This window comes from Capra hircus, chromosome 8, assembly GCF_001704415.2.
Source record: "Capra hircus breed San Clemente chromosome 8, ASM170441v1, whole genome shotgun sequence".
In the NCBI taxonomy this organism is placed as follows: Eukaryota; Metazoa; Chordata; class Mammalia; order Artiodactyla; family Bovidae; genus Capra; species Capra hircus.
Window position 1 is genome coordinate 62,554,082 of NC_030815.1, and position 21,979 is coordinate 62,576,060.

The window sequence follows — 21,979 nt, forward strand, 5'->3', positions numbered from 1 at the left end:
TTATGATTTTATTTGGGGGGTGGGTGGGCAAGGGAAACACAGGCTGACTTCTCTATTTCAAGCTTTCCTTAGTTTCCAAACTGTACTTCTAACAGGACCCAACAGTAATATATTTGCTCCAAAGTGCTACATCAAAAAACATAATAAGTAAACATGTATTTAATGTCATCATGTATGACTATGACTCATGCAAAACAATAAAACAACAGGATCTTTTTAAGTCGGTAAGTAAAAACTAAACTAATTATAACTAGCTCATTGTTAAAACATCACCTAAACCAAGGTTTAAAATGACTGAATATAACTTATCAGAGACCTGTAGTTTTAAGTAGAGTTTCATATCACCCCACTGTGAATGATGAGGATTCTTCTTCACAATAAATTTAAGCGCTGGTTCTCTTTTTTCTAAATCACAATCTTTCAGAAGGTATTCTTGTTTTGCTTCTGTTTTAGTTATAAGCTTATGTTTATCATCAGCATCTCTGAAAACAGATTAAGTCCATTACATAAAGTAAATAAAGTTTCAAGTAGCCCCAAAACCTAGGGGCACACATGCCAAAAGAAATATATAAATGCTTTTCCCTAAAACTCTCATGGTCAGATTAGCAGCATAAGAATTCCAACAGAAAAATATTAATTCTAAAAAGCATGAGTCAGCAACAGATCCATGTTATTTAACCTTTTAATAATTTCTTTTTACTTAAGTTCCTCTTTTCCACAAGGAATTTGAAAAGACATGAGTATAGCAAATATAAATGATAATTAAGAAAATATAAAGCTTAAAGTCAGCATATAAGGAATATAAATACACAAGGTCCAACTGTACCAAGCACAGGTGAGCTTCCAGTTGGCTCTTTCTGAAAGCCCAGGTAAAAATGGAGACACAGACAATCACACAGCTCTTCTCATTTATTTGTTCTCCATCTACATGCTGGGTACTGTTCAAGGCACTCAGAATAAAGGAAATGAAATAAACCTTGTTTTCATGAAACTTACATTCTATTTAGAAAAGGACAATCAATAAGCAAACATGACGACAGATGAAAGTACTATAACACAAAGCACGGTAAAGGAATAGGAATTTCCGGAGACTAGGTAGTCAGAGAAGGCCACTGGTGAGGGAACACTTGAGCAGGGCTTTAAGAAGTCAGAGAACATTCCCAATAGCTAGAGAAAAAATATTTCTAGCAGAGAGAAGAATAAATGCAAAAGCTCTAGGATACAAGTATGCTTCGCAAATGGAGTTCATAAGCAAGAGGGCCAGTGTGATCAGAATGCTTCAAGTTAAGTGATGGTGAGGAGTGATGGGAGATAGTCAGAGATAGGCAGGAGTCTTTTGAGAGATGGTGAAGACAATTTTATTCTGAATGGATTCAGTGCAGTTCAGTTCAGTTGCTCATTCGTGTCCAACTCTTTGTGACCCTATAGACTGCAGCACACCAGACTTCCCTGTCCGTCACCAACTCCCGGAGCTTGCTCAAACTCATATCCATCGAGTCAGTGACACCATGCAACTATCTCATCCCCTATCATCCCCTTCTCCTTCTGCCTTCAATATTTCTCGGCATCAGAGTCTTTTCAAATGAGTCAGTTATTCTCATCAGGGGACCAAAGTATTGGAATTTCAGCTTCAGCATCAGTCCTTCCAATGAATATCCAGGACTGATTTCCTTTAGGATGGACTGGTTGGATCTCCTTGAGTCCAAGGGACTCTCAAGAGTCTTCTCCAACACCACAGTTCAAAAGCATCAATTCTTCAATGCTCAGCTTTCTTTACAGTCCAACTCTCATAGCCATACATGACTACTGGAAAAACCATAGCTTTGACTAGACGGACCTTTGCTGGCAAAGTAATATCTCTGCTTTTGCATATGCTGTCTAGGTTGGTCATAGCTTTTCTTCCAAGGAGCAAGCATCTTCTGATTTCATGGCTGCAGTCACCATCTGCAGTGATTTTGGAGCACCCAAAAATAAAGTCTGTCACTGTTTCCATTGCTTCCCCATCTATCAGCCATGAAATGATGGGACCAGATGCCATGATCTCAGTTTTCTGAATGTTGAGTCTTAAGCCAACTTTCTCACTCTCCTCTTTCACTTTCATCAAGAGGCTTTTTAGTTCCTCTTCACTTTCTGCCATAAAGGTGGTGTCATCTGTATATCTGAGGTTATTGATATTTCTCCCAGCAATCTTGATTCCAGCTTGTGCTTCATCCAGCCCAGCATTTCGCATGATATACTCTGCATATAAGTAAAATAAGCAAGATCACAATATACAGCCTTGCCATACTCCTTTCCCGATATGGAACCAGTCTGTTGTTCCATGTCCAGTTCTAACTGTTGCTTCCTGACCTGCATACAGATTCCTCTGCCTTTTCTAAATCCAGCTTGAACATCTGGAAGTTCACGATTCATGTACTGTTGAATCTGAACGAATTAGAAAGTGTTAAAAAGCCTTGAGTAAAAGGCTATAGGAGAAGAGACTAATGGTGCAAAAGTGGGAGAAGAGGCCAGTTAGAAGACTACTACTGCGGCGGTCCAGGTAAAAGCTGGTAGGGGACCAGTCTAAGGCATAATTGTACAGAGAATGAGAAACGAACAGATTCAGGATATGGTTTAAGCCCTTAAATACAGAACCAAGTGGATTTGGAATTAAACATGGAATACAGAAACAACCAATGAGTGAAGCTGTCCTTTATTGAACCAGTGAATCGTGAGGAGGTAGGTACAGGACAAGAGAGGGGTGGGGGAGGACAGTTAAAAATCAAGAATAACTTTAAGATGACTAAATAATTTGCAAGTATAAACTGAAGGAAGGAAACCTATCATTGTATGAATTCTATAATTGTCAAAGACGTTGGAAAGAAACCGAATGGATGGCTATATCCCTAATTATGTTTAAACTTTTCAAATATTTTTCCAGACATGTGCTGTGCTCAGTCACTCAGTCATATCCAACTCTTTGCAACTCCATGTAACACAGCAGGCTCCTCTGTCCGTGGAATTTTCCAGGCAAGAATACTGCAGTGGGTTGCCGTTTCCTGCTCCAGCAGACTACTGCGTAACTTTAAGTTGATAATCACTGGCTTCCATTTTCTCATGGAAAAAGGTTATATGTGGTAACTTAGTTCCTGAAAGCTATCTGTACTTAAAGCGATAACACTGTGGACCTTAACCACTGCGTGCATCAATGACACTGTTATGCATAAACACTGGGAACAGAGTTTATGATTCATAATTCCAATGGGTACCAGAACATTTCCCATCACTGATCATGAGATCAGAAATATCTCCCATTCTGTCTCCTAAAGATTCTACTTGGCAACAAGTCAATGGTGCCGTCTCTCAATGTCTGCAGCCGGGACTGTGAAAGGGCAGGTCCACCAGGCATGTGAGCAGTTGATCTGGGGCTGAACATATAAGTGGGGACAGGGAGCAGATAAGAGGCTGAGTGAGAATCCAAGGTGGGATCTTCAGGTGTGAAAGACACCAACACAGGACTTGGCTGAGGTAAGCAGTAGGGACAGAACCAAGTAGAGTAGTGAGGGATAATTTGTGATGATATAAAAAAAGAAATAAAGGCTAGGAGAAAAAAAGGAATGACAGAAGAATCTGATTTTTCCTCATCTATTCTCTTCCCTGCCAATTCAGAACAGAAAACGAATGGAAAGAGGTGTTCTAAGTACTGGGAGAGTGGTTATATTTTCCTCCTCTCACTGAAGGTGTGCCAGTCCTCTGACCAAGGTGGTTACATGGTGGTCAAAGAAAGAAAAAAACAAATGGATCCTTAGGGGTGGGGTAAGAGAAGGATTAGGAACCTGCTACTAGGAGATGGTTAAAGAAAAAAGCAAAAGGACGTATCCATGGCAGACCCAGAGCCATCCTTCCTATTGATATGGCATGACTGCTAAGCACAGGCTTCCTGTATTTTTTGGCAAAATGGGAAACACAGAAATTTTAGGAAACTTCCAAAATTATTATGAAAATGTTGAATCCAAATGGATCAAATCAGTATTTTGCCCTAAACCTACACGCAAACGTTAAACTTCAGTAATTTAGAACATGCTCTGAAATAAAAATAAGTACCTGCAATTATCACAAGTTGCCAAATCAAAGTGGTTCATAAGGTAAGAATCCATGAACTCTTTACCACATTCTTCACATATAACATAATCAAATTCCATAACAGGTCCTAAAGAATGGAAAATTCATTCTTAAGTTTCCTTTTTTTGTGTAATTAGAATGCATTTTCCTTCATTTGTATTAGCTTACGAAATGTATTTTATGACTAATACAAATATATTTACATAAGACAACATAAAACTTTAAGTAATCTTCCATTTATTAATAAAAACTTTAAGGGAAAAAAGAAATGAGAAAGGAAATAATATAAAGGGAAAAATTATCAACTCATTCAGTACTGTTGAACACAAACCACATGTAAAGTACTTGTATTATTAATACTTCTGTGTTGCTGCTATAACAAATTACTACAAATTTAGTGGCTAAATTACACAAACTTATTTTATCACAGCCTGTAGTTTATACGTTTGACACAGGTCTCAGTGGGCTACAGGCAAGTTGTTGGCAGAGTTGCGCTCCTTTCTAGAGGTTTTGGAGGGACAATCTATCACCCTGCTATTTCCAGTTAGAGGCCACCTGCATTCCTTGACTCACGACTCCCTTCCAAAACCAGCAACTGTAGCGTCTCATATCACTATGACTTCTTCCATGATCACACCTACCCCAGACTCTCCTGCCTCTCTCCTACTTTTAAGGATGCTTGTGATTACGACTGGATAACCCAGAATAGTCTCCTCACCTCAAGGTCTTTACCCTTAATTTTATTGGCAAAGTGCCTTTCACTCTGTAAGGTAATAAATTCACAGATTCCAGGGTGATTAGAATGTGGACGTTGCTGGGGGCCATTATTCAGCCTACCACAGTATGCTGAGAGAACAAAGATTAGTCCCAAGGTGGAGGCAAGATGGGGGAGCTGCTTACACGTAAGGGAGATGGACTCAACATACAACACAGAAAAGAACAGTAAAGAGCAAAACAAAAGTAAAAGACAGACAATACAGAATTCACTTTCAAGTGGGAAACTCCCTCCATTCCACCTCCTGCCAACAGAGTAAATGGCTTCCTCTTCATCGGTCTCCACTACTAGACTGAAAATCTCTGAAAGGTAGAGATTGTACTTAGCTATACAACCTCAACACCCACTACAGAAACTACTCCAGGTAAAGTAAAGCAGAATTTTTAAAAAAGCTTTCCTATATCTAGCTAAGGATCTTTATCCTATAGAACTGTTTTCTTTTTATCAGCAAGTCTGAAAGTTTTACTAACAGGTCTTTAGGATGACTGCCACTGCCAAGCCCCAACTCAGAACTACCACTAGCCGCAGTGGAAAGAACAATGGAGTTGTCATTTGTTCATAATTCGTCCAACATATTCCTATCACTGCCTCCCCTTACCAACTTCCAATACAAGAAGGTCAATTAATATTCTAGCACTTCTTAATCTCACTAATCTCCAAACCCTAATAAAATCCAAGTTACCAGATGTATGATTTGCAAATATTTTCCCTCATTCAGTAGGTGGTCTTTTCCAAGGTTTCCTTTGCTATATAGAAGCTTTTTAATTTGATGCAGTCCCGCTTAACTGTTCTGTTTTTTTTTTTAATTTTTTAAAAATATATCAGCTATAATTTATTTAAAGCTTTATTTCCAATTATGAAGGTTCTGCCTTTATTGCCTCTGCTTTTGGTGTCATATCCAAAAATATCATTAGTAAGAGCAATGTCAAGGAGCCTTTCATGTTTTCTTCTAGGAGTTTTACGGTCTGTCTTACATTTAAATCTTTAATCCATTTTGAAGTATTTTGTATGATGTAAGACAATGGCCTCATTTCATTCTTTTCCATGTGACTGTCCAGTTTTCCCAACTCCACTTACTAATGTCCTTTCTCTATTGTATATTCTTGGCTCCTTTATTATAAATTAACTGACCATACGTGTAGGTTTTTTCTGGGTTCTCTCTTCCATTCCACTGATCTATGTGTCTGTTTTTATGCCAATATCATACTTATTTCATTAGGATGGCTCTGAAATAGAATTTGAAATCAGGGAGCATGAGGTCTCCAGTTCTGTCCTTCTTTTTCAAGATTCAGTGGCCATTCAGGGTCTTTCATTGTTCATATGGATTTAAATTTTTTTCTATTTCTGTGGGAAAATGCTATTGGAATTTTGGCCAGGCCTGCACTGATTCTGTAGATTGCTTTAAGTACTATGGACATTTTAATAGTAGTATCTCTTCCAACCCAGGAGTATAGAATGTCTTTCCATTTAGTTGTGTCTTCTTCCATTTCTTTCATTGTTGTCTTACAGTTTTCAGGGTACAAGTATTTCACCTCCTTGGTTAAATTTATTCCTAGGTATTTTATTATTTCTGATAAATAGGCAGTTGTAAATAGGACTGTTTTCTTAATTTCTCTTTCTGATAGTTCACTAGTAGTATACAGAAATGCAACAGATTTCTGTGTATTGATTTTGTTTCCTGAAACTTTACTGAGTACATTTATTAGTTTACACATATACATATGCATACCCATATACATGTTTCAGAAATCATGAGTTCATGTCCACGATTTTAATCTATCCAATTTTGATCCATTCCCATAGGGTTCTCTCTTGCCTTCTCCCGTTCTACATTTGTATGTCCTTTCTTCCACAATGAGAACGCTGGCTCCCAACATCAAGAAATACATTCGTCTATTTGAGCCAATAATACGTCTAAAATAATTTCAAAATTGCTTCCCTCATATCACTCTATAAAATGAGTTCAGGAATGTTGTAGTTTCCTCTTACACATATACATATGCATATATGCATATATGCAACTATGTGTAGTTTCCCCTTACCCCACCTATCTCAAACTGAGGATATACTGTCAAATACTATGCTCATAAATCATTTGGACTAGTTCCTTCTGTCCTGCCCCTCTTCAATATGTATTAATTCATTTGGAAAAATACATCCACTTGTTTATTTGCTTTTAGGTTATTTACTGTTTCTATATATGTTAACTTAACTTTTTTTTAAATATGTAAACTTTACCAGAAGTATACATACTTTTGGGTCAGTTACCCTACTGCTGTGAATCAGAGAGCTGGACAAAAGTTTACCTCCAAATATATTCACTGCAGTAATAATTATTAGAATAGAGAAAAGAAACAAAAGAGCTGCATTTAAATGAACCATGGTACAGCCATCAGATGGAATACTATGTAGCCGTTAAAAAGAAAGCTCTGAAAGAATACTTGAGAAATGGGGAAACCACTTTTCCTCTAAACATAAAGAAAGAATGTGCTAAATTTTATCTCTTGCTTTCAAGACTCTCATTTCAACCTATCAAGATAATTTTAAGTATTTATTCTATCAACCTGTTATAAGACCAAGAGCAGCAACTCTAAGCATATAAACCGCATTTTTAAATGAATCTGCCAAATTTGTTTAATTTTTAATCTCCTAGCAGAACTGCCAAATTTTATCATTCTTATAAAGCCAACTTGCTCACTGACTAAATGTGTCATTTTTTAACATCAGTTTGCAAAAAATCATGCATGTTATTCAAAATGACCAATCTAGATATCTGTTTTTTGAAAACCCACTTTACCTGGTTGATGAACAACTTTTCCAACTGTATGTTCTTCCTCTTCTTCCTCCTCCAGGATGAAGCCTCCTCCTGTGTCAATTATCTTTGGGGCTGCTTTTACATTAGCCATGCCTACAAAAGTTAAGAAGTCGTCAAGAAATGAACCAGGTAAGCCCGTATGCTCCCCCACTTTTGTATAAACAGGAACTTTCAAAAATTTAATATATATCAAACAAGACAAGGATGTCCACTATTACCACTTCTATTCAACATTATACTGAAGGCCCCAGTCACTGAAATATGGCAAGAAAACAAGACAAGCATAAAGGCTTAAAAGGGTAAATCAGCATTTATTCACAGATGATATGATTATGTAATAGAGGACAGCCACAAGAATCTACAACTAGAATTAAGAAATAATACCTAGGAATAGATGTGTAAACCCTCAAAAACACCACTAACAGAAATCAAAGTCACTTCTCCCCAAATTCACCTAAAGATTCAATGTGATCCCATTTGAAACCCTAGTAGGTGCTTGCATGTGTGTGTTGTGGGTGGGGAGGAATAATGGGAGCTGACAAGCTGATCTAATGCTTATATGCACATACAAAGAACACAGAATAGCCAAGATAATCCTGAGCAAAACAAGAATTTACACTACCCAGATTTAAAGATTTACTACAAAGCTTCAGTAATTACGACAGTGTAGTACTGAAACAAAGACAAAGAGACCAGTATAATAGAGTCCTGTAATAGATCTACACATATTTACAGCAAAGGCTTAACTTACAGCAAAGGCTCCAAGGCAATTCAGTGAGAAAAAGATAGTATTTTCAATAAATGATGCTAGGATTTATGACTCAGGCACTTCTACAAAACAGTGAGGAAAAGATGGTCATTCCAATAAGTGAACTTTGACTCTATTGCATATAATATACACAGAACAATTTTTAAATGGATCACAATCTTGAACATAAAAGGTAAAATAAAGCTTCTAGAAGAAAACATAAAATAACTTTATGAACTTGAGGTAGCCAAAAACTTCTTACACACGACATACACATATCAACCATAAGAGAAAAACTGCTTAATTGAACTTGACCGAAAACTATTATGACTTCAAATTTTAACAAGATGGTGGAGTAGGATGTGCACGCATCTCCTCCTGCAAAAGCACCGGAATCTCAACTAGCTGCTGAACAACTAGGACAGGAGAACACTAGAACCCACCAAAAAAGACACCCCATGTCCAAAGACAAAGAAGCCAAAAGGAGACAGAAGTTTACAGATGCCTCTTAGCCTCATTCACCAGAAAGTGAAAGTATCGATCAGTCTTTCTGATCTTTGTGATCCCATGGACTGTAGCCTGCCAGGCTCCTCTGTTCATTGAATTCTCCAGGCAAGAATTCTGGAGTGGATTGCTATTTCCTTCTCCAGGGAACATATGTATAAGACCATCAGAAGAAGAAGAACCACAATCCCACAGCAGCTAGAACAAAAATCACATGACAAAAAGTTAATCAGGATGAAAAAGAGAGTTATGTCCCAGGTGAAGGGACAATATTAAACCCCTGAAAAACAACTAAATGAAGTGGAGATAGGCAACCTTTCAGGAAAAAAATTCAGAATGATAGTGAAGATGATCCAGGATCTCAGAAAAAGAATGGAGAAGATGCAAGGAATGTTTACCAAAGAGTCAGAAGTACTAAAAATAAATGAATACACATGAACGATACACTAGAAGGAATCAACAGCAGAATAACTGAGGCAGACAAATGGATAAGTGACCTGGAAGACACATAGTGGAAATCACTGCTGCAGAACAGATTATAGAAAAAAGAATGAAAAAAAAAAAATGAAGACAGCCTGAGAGACCTCTGGGACATTAAACACACCAACAGTCGCATTATAGGGGTCCCAGAAGGAGGAGAGAGAGAGAAAGGACCAGAGAAAATATCTGAAGAGATAATAGTTGAAAACTTCCCTAACATAGGAAACGAAATAGTCAACCAAGTCCAGGAAGCAGAGTCCTAGGCAGGATAAACCCAAGGAGGAACACACCAAGACACAGAGTAATCAAATTGACAAAAATGAAAGACAAAGATAAAATATTAAAAGGAACAAGGGAAAAGTGACAAATAACATACAGGGGAACTCCCATCTGGTTATCAGCTGATTTCTCAACAGAAACTCTAACTATATCCTGCCGTTCCCTCTACTTTGTAAAGTGTTGAAAGGGGAGAACCTACAACCAAGAATACTCTACCCAGCAAGATTCTCATTCAAATTTGATGGAGAAATCAAAAGCTTTCCAAACAAGCAAAAGTTAAGAGAATTCAGCAACACCAAACCAGCTTTACAACAAATGCTAAAGAAACTTTTCTAGGCAGGAAACACAAGAGAAGGAAAAGACCTACAGAAGATAAACCCAAAATAATTAAGAAAATTAAAAGACAGACTGGCTAGGCAGATGAAAATGTTCATGTACACACTTCCACTTACTCCATCACTCTGCTTGACCTCCCAAGTTGTATGTAATTATTTTATATTGTTAAGTTAATCTTGTTCCCATTATGGCTTGTAACTGTAACTCTTTTATTTTTTGTCTGGCTACTGACTGTGAAAACTGACAAACATCTTTTACTACTGTGATTATGTAACTATTACCCAATACTGTTGTATCATGACTGGTCAACAGAAAAATAATAGAATTCTATATCACCCTGCTGCTGCTGCTGCTGCTAAGTCGCTTCAGTCGTGTCCAACTCTGTGCGACCCCACAGACGGCAGCCCACCAGCCTCCTCCGTCCCTGGGATTCTCCAGGCAAGAACACTGGAGTGGGTTGCCATTTCCTTCTCCAATACATGAAAGTGAAAAGTGAAAGTGAAGTCACTCAGTTGTGGCTGACTCTTCCTGACCCCATGGACTGCAGCCTACCAGGCTCCTCTGTCCATGGGATTTTCCAGGCAAGAGTAATGGAGTGGGTTGCCATTGCCTTCTCCATATATCACCCTAACTACCATTTAATAGAAAAACCTGTAATCACTTTTTAAAGTCCAGATGCATATCAGAATCACCTTGGAATTTTTTGAAAAATACAAATGCCCAGGTATCACTATTCTTCGCCAGAGCTCCAGATATGTTTCTAATGAGCAGCCATGTTTAAAAACAACTGGACTACATGGTGATCTTTTACTTTTATCGAGTTTGTTTCACATTTTCTATTTCATATTCAGTGCTCCCATTTAATTTTCCAATTTCTCCATTTTTTTTACGTTCTTTCTCAAGCCTTTATCAAGTGTAGTAGAAAAGCTTTTATATACAAATACATAAACAGTATGTATAATAATTTTAGAAAACATGAATTTTTGCCTAACTAAAAAGTTTATGACAGTTTGAATCCACTTGCTTGACTCAGTATGAACAGAATGCTAGATTTCTAATTAAAAAAAAAAAAAGATATTCAACAAGCAACAAAGGTTTACAGTACAGCACAGAGAACTATACTCAATACCCTGTAATAACCTATAATGGAAAATAACACATGTATATGTATAACTGAACCACCTTGCTGTGCACCTGAAACATTCATTTTAAGTCAACTACACTTCAATAAAATATATAAAGAAAAAAAAAACTATTAGAACCTCTATTCATCAAAAGACACCATTATGAGAGTAAAAAGACAAGATGAAAATTGGCAGAAGCTATTTGCAATACGTATATCTGACAAAAGACTCATATCCAGAATACACAGTGAAATCCTATAAACAGGCTTCCCTGGTGGCTCAGATGGTAAAGAATCCTCCTGCAATGCAGGAGACCCAGGTTTGATCCCTGGGTCGGGAAGATGCCCTGGAGAAGAGGAATGGCAACCCACTCCAGCAGTCTTGCCTGGAGAATCCCATGGGCAGAGGAGCCTGGTGGGCTGTTAAGGGGTCGCAAAGAGCTGACACAACTGAGCAGCTCACACTTTCACTTCAGTGAGAGAAAGCCAGCCTTAAAAAGAGGCAAAAGACTCCTAGAGGAGAACATAGGCAAAACACTCTCAGACATAAATCACAGCAGGATCCTCTATGATCCACCTCCCAGAATTCTGGAAATAAAAGCAAAAATAAACAAATGGGATCTAATTAAAATTAAAAGCTTCTGCACAACAAAGGAAAATATAAGCAAGGTGAAAAGACAGCCTTCTGAATGGGAGAAAATAATAGCAAATGAAGCAACTGACAAACAACTAATCTCAAAAATATACAAACAACTTCTGCAGCTCAATTCCAGAAAAATAAATGACCCAATCAAAAAATGGGCCAAAGAACTAAATAGACATTTCTCCAAAGAAGACATACGGATGGCTAACAAACACATGAAAAGATGCTCAACATCACTCATTATTAGAGAAATGCAAATCAAAACCACAATGAGGTACCACTTCACACCAGTCAGAATGGCTGTGATCCAAAAATCTGCAAGCAATAAATGCTGGAGAGGGTGTGGAGAAAAGGGAAACCCTCCTACACTGTTGGTGGGAATGCAAACTAGTACAGCCACTATGGAGAACAGTGTGGAGATTCCTTAAAAAATTGCAAATAGAACTACCTTATGACCCAGCAATCCCACTTCTGGGCATACACACCGAGGAAACCAGAATTGAAAGAGACACATGTACCCCAATGTTCATCGCAGCACTGTTTATAATAGCCAGGACATGGAAACAACCTAGATGTCCATCAGCAGATGAATGGATAAGAAAGCTGTGGTACATATACACAATGGAGTATTACTCAGCCGTAAAAAAGAATTCATTTGAATCAGTTCTGATGAGATGGATGAAACTGGAGCCGAGATACAGAGTGAAGTAAGCCAGAAAGAAAAACACCAATACAGTATACTAACACATATATATGGAATTTAGGAAGATGGCAATGACGACCCTGTATGCAAGACAGGGAAAGAGACACAGATGTGTATAATGGACTTTTGGACTCAGAGGGAGGGAGAGGGTGGGATGATTTGGGAGAATGACATTCTAACATGTATACTATCATGTAAGAATTGAATCGCCAGTCTATGTCTGATGCAGGATACAGCATGCTTGGAGCTGGTGCATGGGGATGACCCAGAGAGATGTTATGAGGAGGGAGGTGGGAGGGGGGGTTCATGTTTGGGAACGCATGTAAGAATTAAAGATTTTAAAATTTAAAAAATAAAAAAATAAATAAAATTAATAAAAAAAAATTAAAAAAAAAAAAGAGGCAAAAGACCTGAAGAGAAACTTTACAAATGAGAACACGAAAATATCCAGTAACCACAAGAAAAATGTCTATCATTAGAAATAAGGAAAATGCAAATTAAAACCATAATGAAACACCACCACTCCCACCAGAATACTCAAAATGAAAAAGACTGACAATACCAAATGAAGATGTGGTATTGAGACTGTCATATATTGCTGGTAAGATTCTAAATTGATACAATCATTGTTTGGGAATGCCTCAGTTCAGTTCAGTTGCTCAGTCGTGTCCAACTCTTTGTGACCCCATGAACTGCAGCATTCCAGGCCTCCCTGTCCATCACCAACTCCCGGAGTTTACCCAAACACATGTCCATTGAGTTGGTGATGCCATCCAACCATCTTATCCTCTGTCATCCCCTTCTCCTCCTGCCCTCAATCTATCCCAGCCTCAGTGTCTTTTCAAATGAGTCAGCTCTTCACATCAGGTGACCAAAATATTGGAGTTTCAGCTTCAACATCAGTCCTTCCAATGAACACCCAGGAATGATCTCCTTTAGGATGGACTGGTTGGATCTCCTTGCAGTCCAAGGGACTCTCAAGAGTCTTCTCCAACACCATAGTTCAAAAGCATCAATTCTTCGGCGCTCAGCTTTCTTCACAGTCCAACTCTCACATCCATACATGGCCACTGGAAAAACCATAGTCTTGACTAGACGGACCTTTGTTGACAAAGTAATGTCTCTGCTTTTTAATATACTGTCTAGGTTGGCTATAACTTTCCTTCCAAGGAGTAAGCCTCTTTTAATTTCATGGCTGTAATCACCATCTGCAGTGATTTTGGAACACCAAAAAATAAAGTCAGCCACTATTTTCCCATCTATTTGCCACAAAGTGATAGGACCAGATGCCATGATCTTAGTTTTCTGAATGCTGACCTTTAAGCCAACTTTTTCACTCTCCTCTTTCACTTTCATCAAAAGGCTCTTTAGGTCTTCTTCACTTTCTGCCATAAGGGTGGTGTCATCTGCATATTTGAAGTTATTGATATTACTCCTGGCAATCTTGATTCCAGCTTGTGCTTCTTCCAGCTCAGCATTTCTCATGATGTATTCTGCGTATACTAAAGCTAAATATACATTTCCCCTAGGAGCCAGGATTACATTTCTAGGTCTATACGGAATAGAAATGTGTGCATATGTCCACCATAACACATATATCAAAATGCTCACAAATGTTTTCCTTTTAATAGCTCCAAACTGGAAACAACCCAAATTTCCATCAAAAGGAAAGTGGAAAAACTACAATGTAACAACATAAAAAAGTACTATAGAACATATAAATGAACAAACTACTAATACATGGAACAACAGGGATGAATCTCTCAGGTATTACTTTGAGCAAAAGAAGCCAGATACTGTATGATTCCATTTATACAATGTTCAAAGACACATGGTACTAATCAAATTGTCAGAAGAGCAGTTACTTCTGAGGGTGAGTAACTGACTAGGAAGTGACAGTAGGGAAATTTCTAAGGTTCTGGAAGTGTCAGTACAGTATATTGATACCGTGGTATTAGACATGAGCACCCACACAGGTAAAATTCAGATAAGTGCATTTTACATTAATGTATGGTATAACTAATTCTTTAACACAAAGAGGTATTATTTTGCTTAAATCACTCCCCTTCCCTGGCCTCAATTTCTTTTTCTATTATATAAAGGGATTAGAGTATAATAAGCCTGTTTCTACAGTTAATAGCAATTTTCATATTTTACTATATCGCCTGTTCATCTCCTTATATCCCTGCATTAGCCTGAGCTCTTTTATCTCTATAATTCTGAAAAATAGTTTAGCATTCCAAGAATATTTACTTACTGGATAGAAAATGTACCAGACTCAGAATATGATTTTGATTTCATGAATGTTATATGAAGGGAAGCTGTAGTTATTAATACTATAATTAGAGCAGGATCCTGAGCAATGCTAAATCATGCCAAATTTCCCAGGACCTTAGCACTACTCTTAGCAACACATTCTAAGCAAGTTCTTCTTGGTCTTTTTCAAGGCATATGTCATAGCACACACAGAATATGAAAACTATACGTATGGAAATAAAAGTATCACAAAGAACAAAAATCTCAGCACCTAACTAACTCGAAGCACAGGCCGTCTACAATGCAACAACACAGTTCAGTTCTTTGGTAAAGCCCAAGAAATCTTACAAGATATTCATGCTGCCTTGCCTTCCATTATCAGCCATTTAATACCACTTTATGCTCTACTTTCCACCCCTGTTCTATAGCCATTTTACACATTTAGAAATCTTTCATCTTGTCCTGACCCTAGAATGCTTAAAAGTGGTCAAAATGTGCAGATTCAGTGTCAGTGTGAATGAATATAGACATGCAGCTAGCTCTTTTCACTCTGCCTTTCCTCTGGCTGATGAGAAGGGGCAGTAGATGACACAGTTCTGACCGAGCTCAATTGCTCATGTAGATATGGACATAGGTTTAGGAACACAGGTGCTTCACATAATAGAGGGAGTCCTGAAGAACCACATGTCAACCAAACTATACTTCTCTGGCGAAAATGATTAGTTGACCCCCACTGGAGAATTACACGATATGCAAAGAAATAGGCAGCCAAGTGCAGCTCTAAGAAAAAGGAAAGGTGAAATCCAAGAACAGCCCTTCACCCTAAGAGTGAGAGAAATGCCTGGTATAGCAGAGGCAACTAGTGAGCAAGGAAAGGCCCTGAATCCAGGGTCAGACGACCCGAGTTCTAGTCCTGATTAGCCTTTGCACTTACTGGGATGAACCTGAGCAAACCCCCTTTCCTTTACTGATCCTCAATTACCATCTCAGTACAATACGGATACCAAGCCCTGCCCTAAATAATTCCAGGTTAGCTGTTTGAATCAAATTAGCCAATCTGAAAAATGTGAAGCACAACAGGTGCCCCTCTGTTACCCCCACGAAGCCAGGAGCTAGCGTCTGTCTGCTCCCAGCACATAGCAAGCATTGCGTATCAGCCCGTGTTATGTGGATGCATGAAAGAGCTGGTGCAGGACTACTACTCAAATGTGCTATAAGGTCTAAAAGCTTTACTCAAAGACCACCCCCTGGGACCCGTGGCAATTGCAGGAAGAGGGCAGAGGTGACCTGAGACACTGGCTGGCACCTCCAGACGGCGAGGGAGGCTGCATCCCCAAACTAAGGACGGTAGCTGGACCGCCCAAGGCAGAGAAGAAAGGCCAGGGCTGGGAGTCAGGGTCGCCTTGTGGTCTTGGACAGTCCGCAGTGACAATCTCCGACGAGCGGATTCCCTACCCCGCTCCCCTACGCCCTCCACCCGCCCCTACCCTGCACAAGCGTCTGCGCTCAGACGCGAGAGGAGGGACGCCCCATCCAGGATGCGGCCCCCGGTCCCCCAGAGAAGAGAAGAAGCAGGCGCCGCCAAGGGCCCAAACCTCCAGTAGTTGCAGCTGCCGTCGCCGGGTAAGGCCGGGCCGCCAGCCGGGCCTGGCGCAGCATCAGCGCCCGCTGCCGCTTCCGCTCTATGCTCGCCCGCACTGAGGCAGACAGCTCCGTTGGTTGTTCTGAAGCCGCCGGCTCCGACGAAGCTTCCCCGGCGGCGGCCATCTCCAACCTCCCCAAAGGTCCGCGGCTCTAGCTATGCGCACGCGCACTGGTAGTCCAAAGCGTGCCCGCGGCTCCCCCTCGCGAAGTCGCCAGCCCCGCCTCCTTTCCGGAGCGCAACTGCGCAATTAGAGAAGGAAGTGGGGAAGGAAAGGGTGGAGGAAGAAGTCTGCGCACGCGTTGGCGCGGAAGGTACCTGCTGGTTTATATATAATCCAGCGCAAGAGCCAGTGCAGAGATCAATGATCAGAACCTGGTCATCTCTAAAATAAATAATAGTTTCGCTTGGTAGTTCACAATATGGACTTTGGAGTCAGTTCAGTTGCTCAGTCGTGTCCGGTTGTTTGTAACCCCCATGGACTGCAGCACCCCAGGCCTCCCTGTCCATCACCAACTCTCAGAGCTTGCTCAAACTCATGTCCATCAAGTCGGTGATGCCATCCAACCATCTCATCCTCTTTCGCTCCCTTCTCCTCCTGCCTTCAATATTTCCCAGCATCAGGGTCTTTTCCGATGAGTCGGTTCTTCGCATCAGGTCGCCAAAGTACTGGAGTTTCAATTTCAGCATCAGTCCTTCCAATGATATTCAGGACTGATTTCCTTCAGGATCAACTTGTTTGATCTCTTTGCAGTCCAAGGGACTCTCAAGAGTCTTCTCCAACACCACAGTTCAAAAGCATCAATTCTTCAGCACTCAGCCTTCTTTATAGTCCAACTCTCATATCCATACATGACTACTGGAAAAACCTTAGCTTTGACTAGATGTATTTTGTTGGCAAAATAATGTCTCTGCTTTTTAATATGCTATCTAGGTTGGTCATAGCTTTTCTTCCAAACAGCAAGAGTCTTTTGATTTCATGGCTGCAGTCACCATTTGCAGTGATTTGGGAGCCCAAGAAAATAAAGTCTGTCACTGTTTCCATTGTTTCCCCCATTTATTTGCCATGATGTGATGGGATCAGATGCCATGATCTCAGTTTTCTGAATGTTGAGCTTTAAGCCAACTTTTTCAATCTCCACTTTCACTTTCATCAAGAGGCTCTTTAGTTCCTCTTTGCTTTCTGCCATAAGGGTGGTGTCATCTGTGTATCTGAGGTTATTGATACTAATCCCTGCAATCTTGATTCCAGCCTGTGCTTCATCAAGCCCAGCATTTTTCATGATGCACTCTGCATATAAGTTAAATAAGCAAGGTGACAATATACAGCCTTGACATATTCCTTTCCCAATTTGGAACCAGCCCATTGTCCAATGTCTGTTTCTAACTATTGCTTCTTGACCTGCACACAGATTTCTCAGGAGGCAGGTAAGGTGGTCTGGTATTCCCATCCCTTTAAGAATGTTCCACAGTTTGTTGTGATCCACAGAAAGGCTTTAGCATAGTCAATAAAGTAGATGTTTTTCTGGAACTCTCTTGCTTTTTCTATGATCCAACAGATGTTGGCAATTTGATCTCTGATTCCTTTGCCTTTTCTAAATCCAGCTTGAACATCTGGAAGTTCTCAGTTCACATATTGTTGGAGTCTGGCTTGGAGAATTTTGAGCATTCCTTTGCTAGTGTGTGAGATGGGTGCAATTTTGCAGTAGTTTGAACATTCTTTGGCATTGCCTTTCTTTGGAACTGGAGTCAGACTTGGGTTAAACCCTATCCCTCACACTTGCCATCTGCATGACTTCAGCAAGTTATTTAACCTGAATTCAGTTTCTCCAGTAGTAAAATGAGGATAATTATGGAACCACTTCCACAGTTGTTGGGAGGATTAGATGTAGCCTTTTAGCACAATGCCTGGCACACAGAAAGTTTCCAAAAATGATGGCAGCTAGTAGTTACAGTAGTGCCAATTCAAGAGAGATCAATAGATGATTGGTCTGAATACATTGAATGCCTGGCCTAGGGGGACAGGGTCTTTTTAGATTTTGGTTTAAACAGCCAAGAACACCTGGGTTTTCACTTGCTGTGTAACGTCATGCAGATGTAGCACCAGGTACCCAAGGCTGGTAAGTATGAGCTCAGCTATCTTTTCCTACAATATTTCTTCAGTGTGGATGAGCTGCCACCAAGCAGACAAAAGTTTGGATTTGAGCCAAATCCAAACTTCCCAAATGTGTGGCAAATTTAGCAAAAGAAACATTGCATGATTTTCTTAAAATGTATGCCTTTTCTTTATTACAAATAAAACTTAACTAAAGCCAGCAAACATTAAGTTCTAATTACTATATTTACCATTTGGAACTAGGTTGTAGAGCAAGCTGGCACACTGCAGTTTCCCTTAATATTCAGTGATTAAAGTTTGAGAAACGTTAAGTTAGTGGTTCTATCAATTATACATATATTCAAGCTGAAAGACCTTATATAAAGCATATAAATGCTGAGATTTTCTGGTTGAATTGGAGACAGAAACCTCAAGCCATCACTACTGCCTTTCCCTTCAGATTGTTCCCTATCCATTGATCTTGTCCAGGTGATAAAATCTCAAATTCTATTTGACACCAAAAGCATGAGCAGCAAAAGAAAAATCAGTTAAATTTAACTTCATCAAAATTAAAAATTTTTGTTCATCATAGGACACTATCAAGAAAGTGAAAAGACAACTCACAGAATGGGAGAAGATACTTAGAAATCATATAGGTTTCCATGTCCCCTATCCAAAAGTAGAGCATTCCTAAGAAATCTTTTGTAAACCAAAATGCCACAAAGCAAAGAAGCAATTAGCTTATAACACATCTTGCTAATGAATGCATACGCACAAAATAAATAAAGATAAAGCACAGATGTTCAGAGACAGTTCACAGCTCTGGTGATTGGATGCCTAGGTGCTGAGGGTAGATCCAGGGGTGGGAGCTTCTTGGTGTCACTCTCTCAAAGTGCGCTGCCTCTGTAATGGCTTGTTGCAAAACAAATATGACCCATGTAGAGAACAAAGCCGTGGATACCAAGAGGGAAAAGGGAGGGATGAACTGGGAGATTGCTATTGACAAATATAGACTACTGTGCATAAAATAGATAACTTATGATAACTAACGAGCTACTGTATAGTACAGGGAACTCTACTCAATGCCTGCTGTGACCTAAAAGGGAAAGAGATCCAAAAAAGCTGGGATATATGTATATGTATAGCTGATTCACTTTGCAGAAACTAACATTGTAAGGCAATTATACTCAAATACAAATTAATTTTTTAATGCAAAAATGGGTACTAGTGAAGGTCTTTCATAAGTGCAAAATGACCTAAAGCAAACTTGAAAAGCAAGTGATATACCTGTATCTAAAAAGGGAATTCTTACAACTAAGTAACAAAAAGACAATGGTTTGTAAAGGAGCAAAGGACTTAAATAGATATTTTCCTCAAATGGCTAAACAAGCATTTATGAAAATGGAAAGATATTCATCAATGAAAAGATATTCATCATTAGTGAAGTGGAAATGGAAAAGCATCAGATCAAAAGTGAAGTGAGAGACCATTTCACATCAATTACATGACTAGAATTTAGAGAAAAAAGAAAATAAAGTAACAAATGTTAGCAGGGATGTGGAAAAATTAGCATCCTCCTAGGGGGGATGTAAAACAATATTGCTGATGGCAAACGGTTTGGCTATCCTTCAAAAAGTCAAACACAGAGAATTACCACATACGTCAGCAATTTCACTCCTGGGTAGAAAGAACTGAAGTCCTCAAAGAGTGAAAACAGGTGTTCACACAAAAACTTGCATACAAATGCTCACAGCAGCACTATTCACAATAACCAAAAGATTGAAACTACCCAAATGTCCGTCAAATGATAAACAGATAAAATGTGGCGTATCCGAGAAGGAAAATAATTCGGCCGTAGAAAGGAAGTACTGACACATGCTACCACATGAATGAACCTTGAAAATATTATGCATTTCTTTTACATGAAACGTGGAATAAGCAAACCCATAGTGACATAAGCATATTAGTGGTTGGCAGGGACTGAGGGGAGAAGGAGATGAGAAGTGACTGCTTAATTAGTGTGGGGTTTCCTTTGGCGGGTAATGAAAATGTTCTGTCGTGACAGTTTCACAACATTGTGAATGTACTACATGTTGCTAATGGTAAATTTCATAAGTTTTTTAAAAATTCAAATTCTGACTGGGCCCAGGCAGGTAATGGAAGTTAATGAATCCATCCAGGTGTCACACTCTGTAAAGTGGAGTGTGAGGGCCCCTCTAAGGGAAGAGCTACTGCGTAGCTCCAGTGAGTAGACAGAATTTGGGCCCCTTGTTGCCAACTGCCCAATGTTTGAAGAAAAGTAACTGCTTCTCAAGTTGTAAAGCACATACAAGTCACCTGGTGATCCACTTAAAATGCAGATTCTGATTCAGTAGGTCCATGGTGGGACTCGAGCTATGCCTTTCTAATGAGCTCCCTAATGGAGTTGCAGCTCCATTAACCATAGGTCTAATAGTAAAGGTCAGGTCCACAGGTTTTCAAACTTGGCTGCACCCTGGAAGCAATTTGAAAAACGCAGTCTGATGTCATTGGTCAGGGGTGGGATCTGGGTATTAGGATTTTATAAAGCACCCTGTCCCCCACACCTATGATTCTAATGGGCAGCACACTTTGAGAGTCAGTACCCTAAATGACCCCCCTAGACGCTATGCTGGAGAAGGCAATGGCACCCCACTCCAGTACTCTTGCCTGGAAAATCCCATTGGCAGAGGAGCCTGGTGGGCTGCAGTCCATGGGGTCACGAAGAGTCAGACACAACTGAGCAACTTCACTTTCACTTTTCACTTTCATGCTTTGGAGAAGGAAATGGCAGCCCACTCCAGTGTTCTTGCATGGAGAATCCCAGGGACGGGGGAGCCTAGTGGGCTGCCGTCTATGGGGTTGCACAGAGTCAGACACGACTGAAGTGACTTAGCAGCAGCAGCAGCAGCAGCAGCAGCAGACTCTATGCAGCTCTAAGAGCCTCAGTGGACATGAGCTTGAGCAAACTCCAGGAGACTACGGTAAAGGACAGGGAAGCCGGGTGTGGTGCAGTCCATGGGATCACAAAGAGTCAGACACAACTGAGCGACTGAACAAAACAAACAAAGAGCCTTTGAGACTGCAATATTTCTGTGTGGGACAAGATAACTGTTCTCTCCGAAGGTAACCTTTTGAGAATAATTAGCCCCTGGAACCTCCTCCCCAAGAAAGCACTCCAAGCTTGAATCCTGAAGGACAGGGACCATAGCTCAGATGCCGCACCGGTCCTGGTATTTTGTTAACTCTTGACAACCTTTTGGGTTTCCTTTTACTGGTAACTCCCTCTCCTTGGGCTTCCTGACCTTTGTTAGCAAGTTTCGTGTAACTGGGTCTGAATTGTTAGCTGAAGCCGCAACCAGGCTAAACCAAGGCTCCTCCTTTAGAGAAAAGAGTACATGCCCCAATCTGCACACCCCACACAGTGACAAAGGCTGCAGGGCTTGCCCAGAGCACAACGG

At 39.9% G+C, this 21,979-nt stretch overlaps 1 protein-coding gene across 3 annotated transcripts in view; it reads right to left on the reverse strand.

The window, feature by feature from the left end:
- XPA (XPA, DNA damage recognition and repair factor) overlaps window positions 1-16,597 on the reverse strand; it is a 32,246-nt gene extending 15,649 nt beyond the window's left edge. For all 3 annotated transcript variants that reach the window (XR_001918454.1, XM_018052206.1, XM_018052208.1), the window contains exons 1-4: window positions 16,359-16,597; window positions 7,674-7,784; window positions 4,084-4,189; window positions 317-482 (exon numbers count right to left, since the gene is read on the reverse strand). Coding sequence is in view for 2 of the 3 variants with exons in the window: in XM_018052206.1 (XP_017907695.1) it covers window positions 317-482; window positions 4,084-4,189; window positions 7,674-7,784; window positions 16,359-16,530 (555 nt within the window). In the remaining variant the exon portion in view is untranslated. The remainder of the gene's footprint in view (window positions 1-316; window positions 483-4,083; window positions 4,190-7,673; window positions 7,785-16,358) is intronic.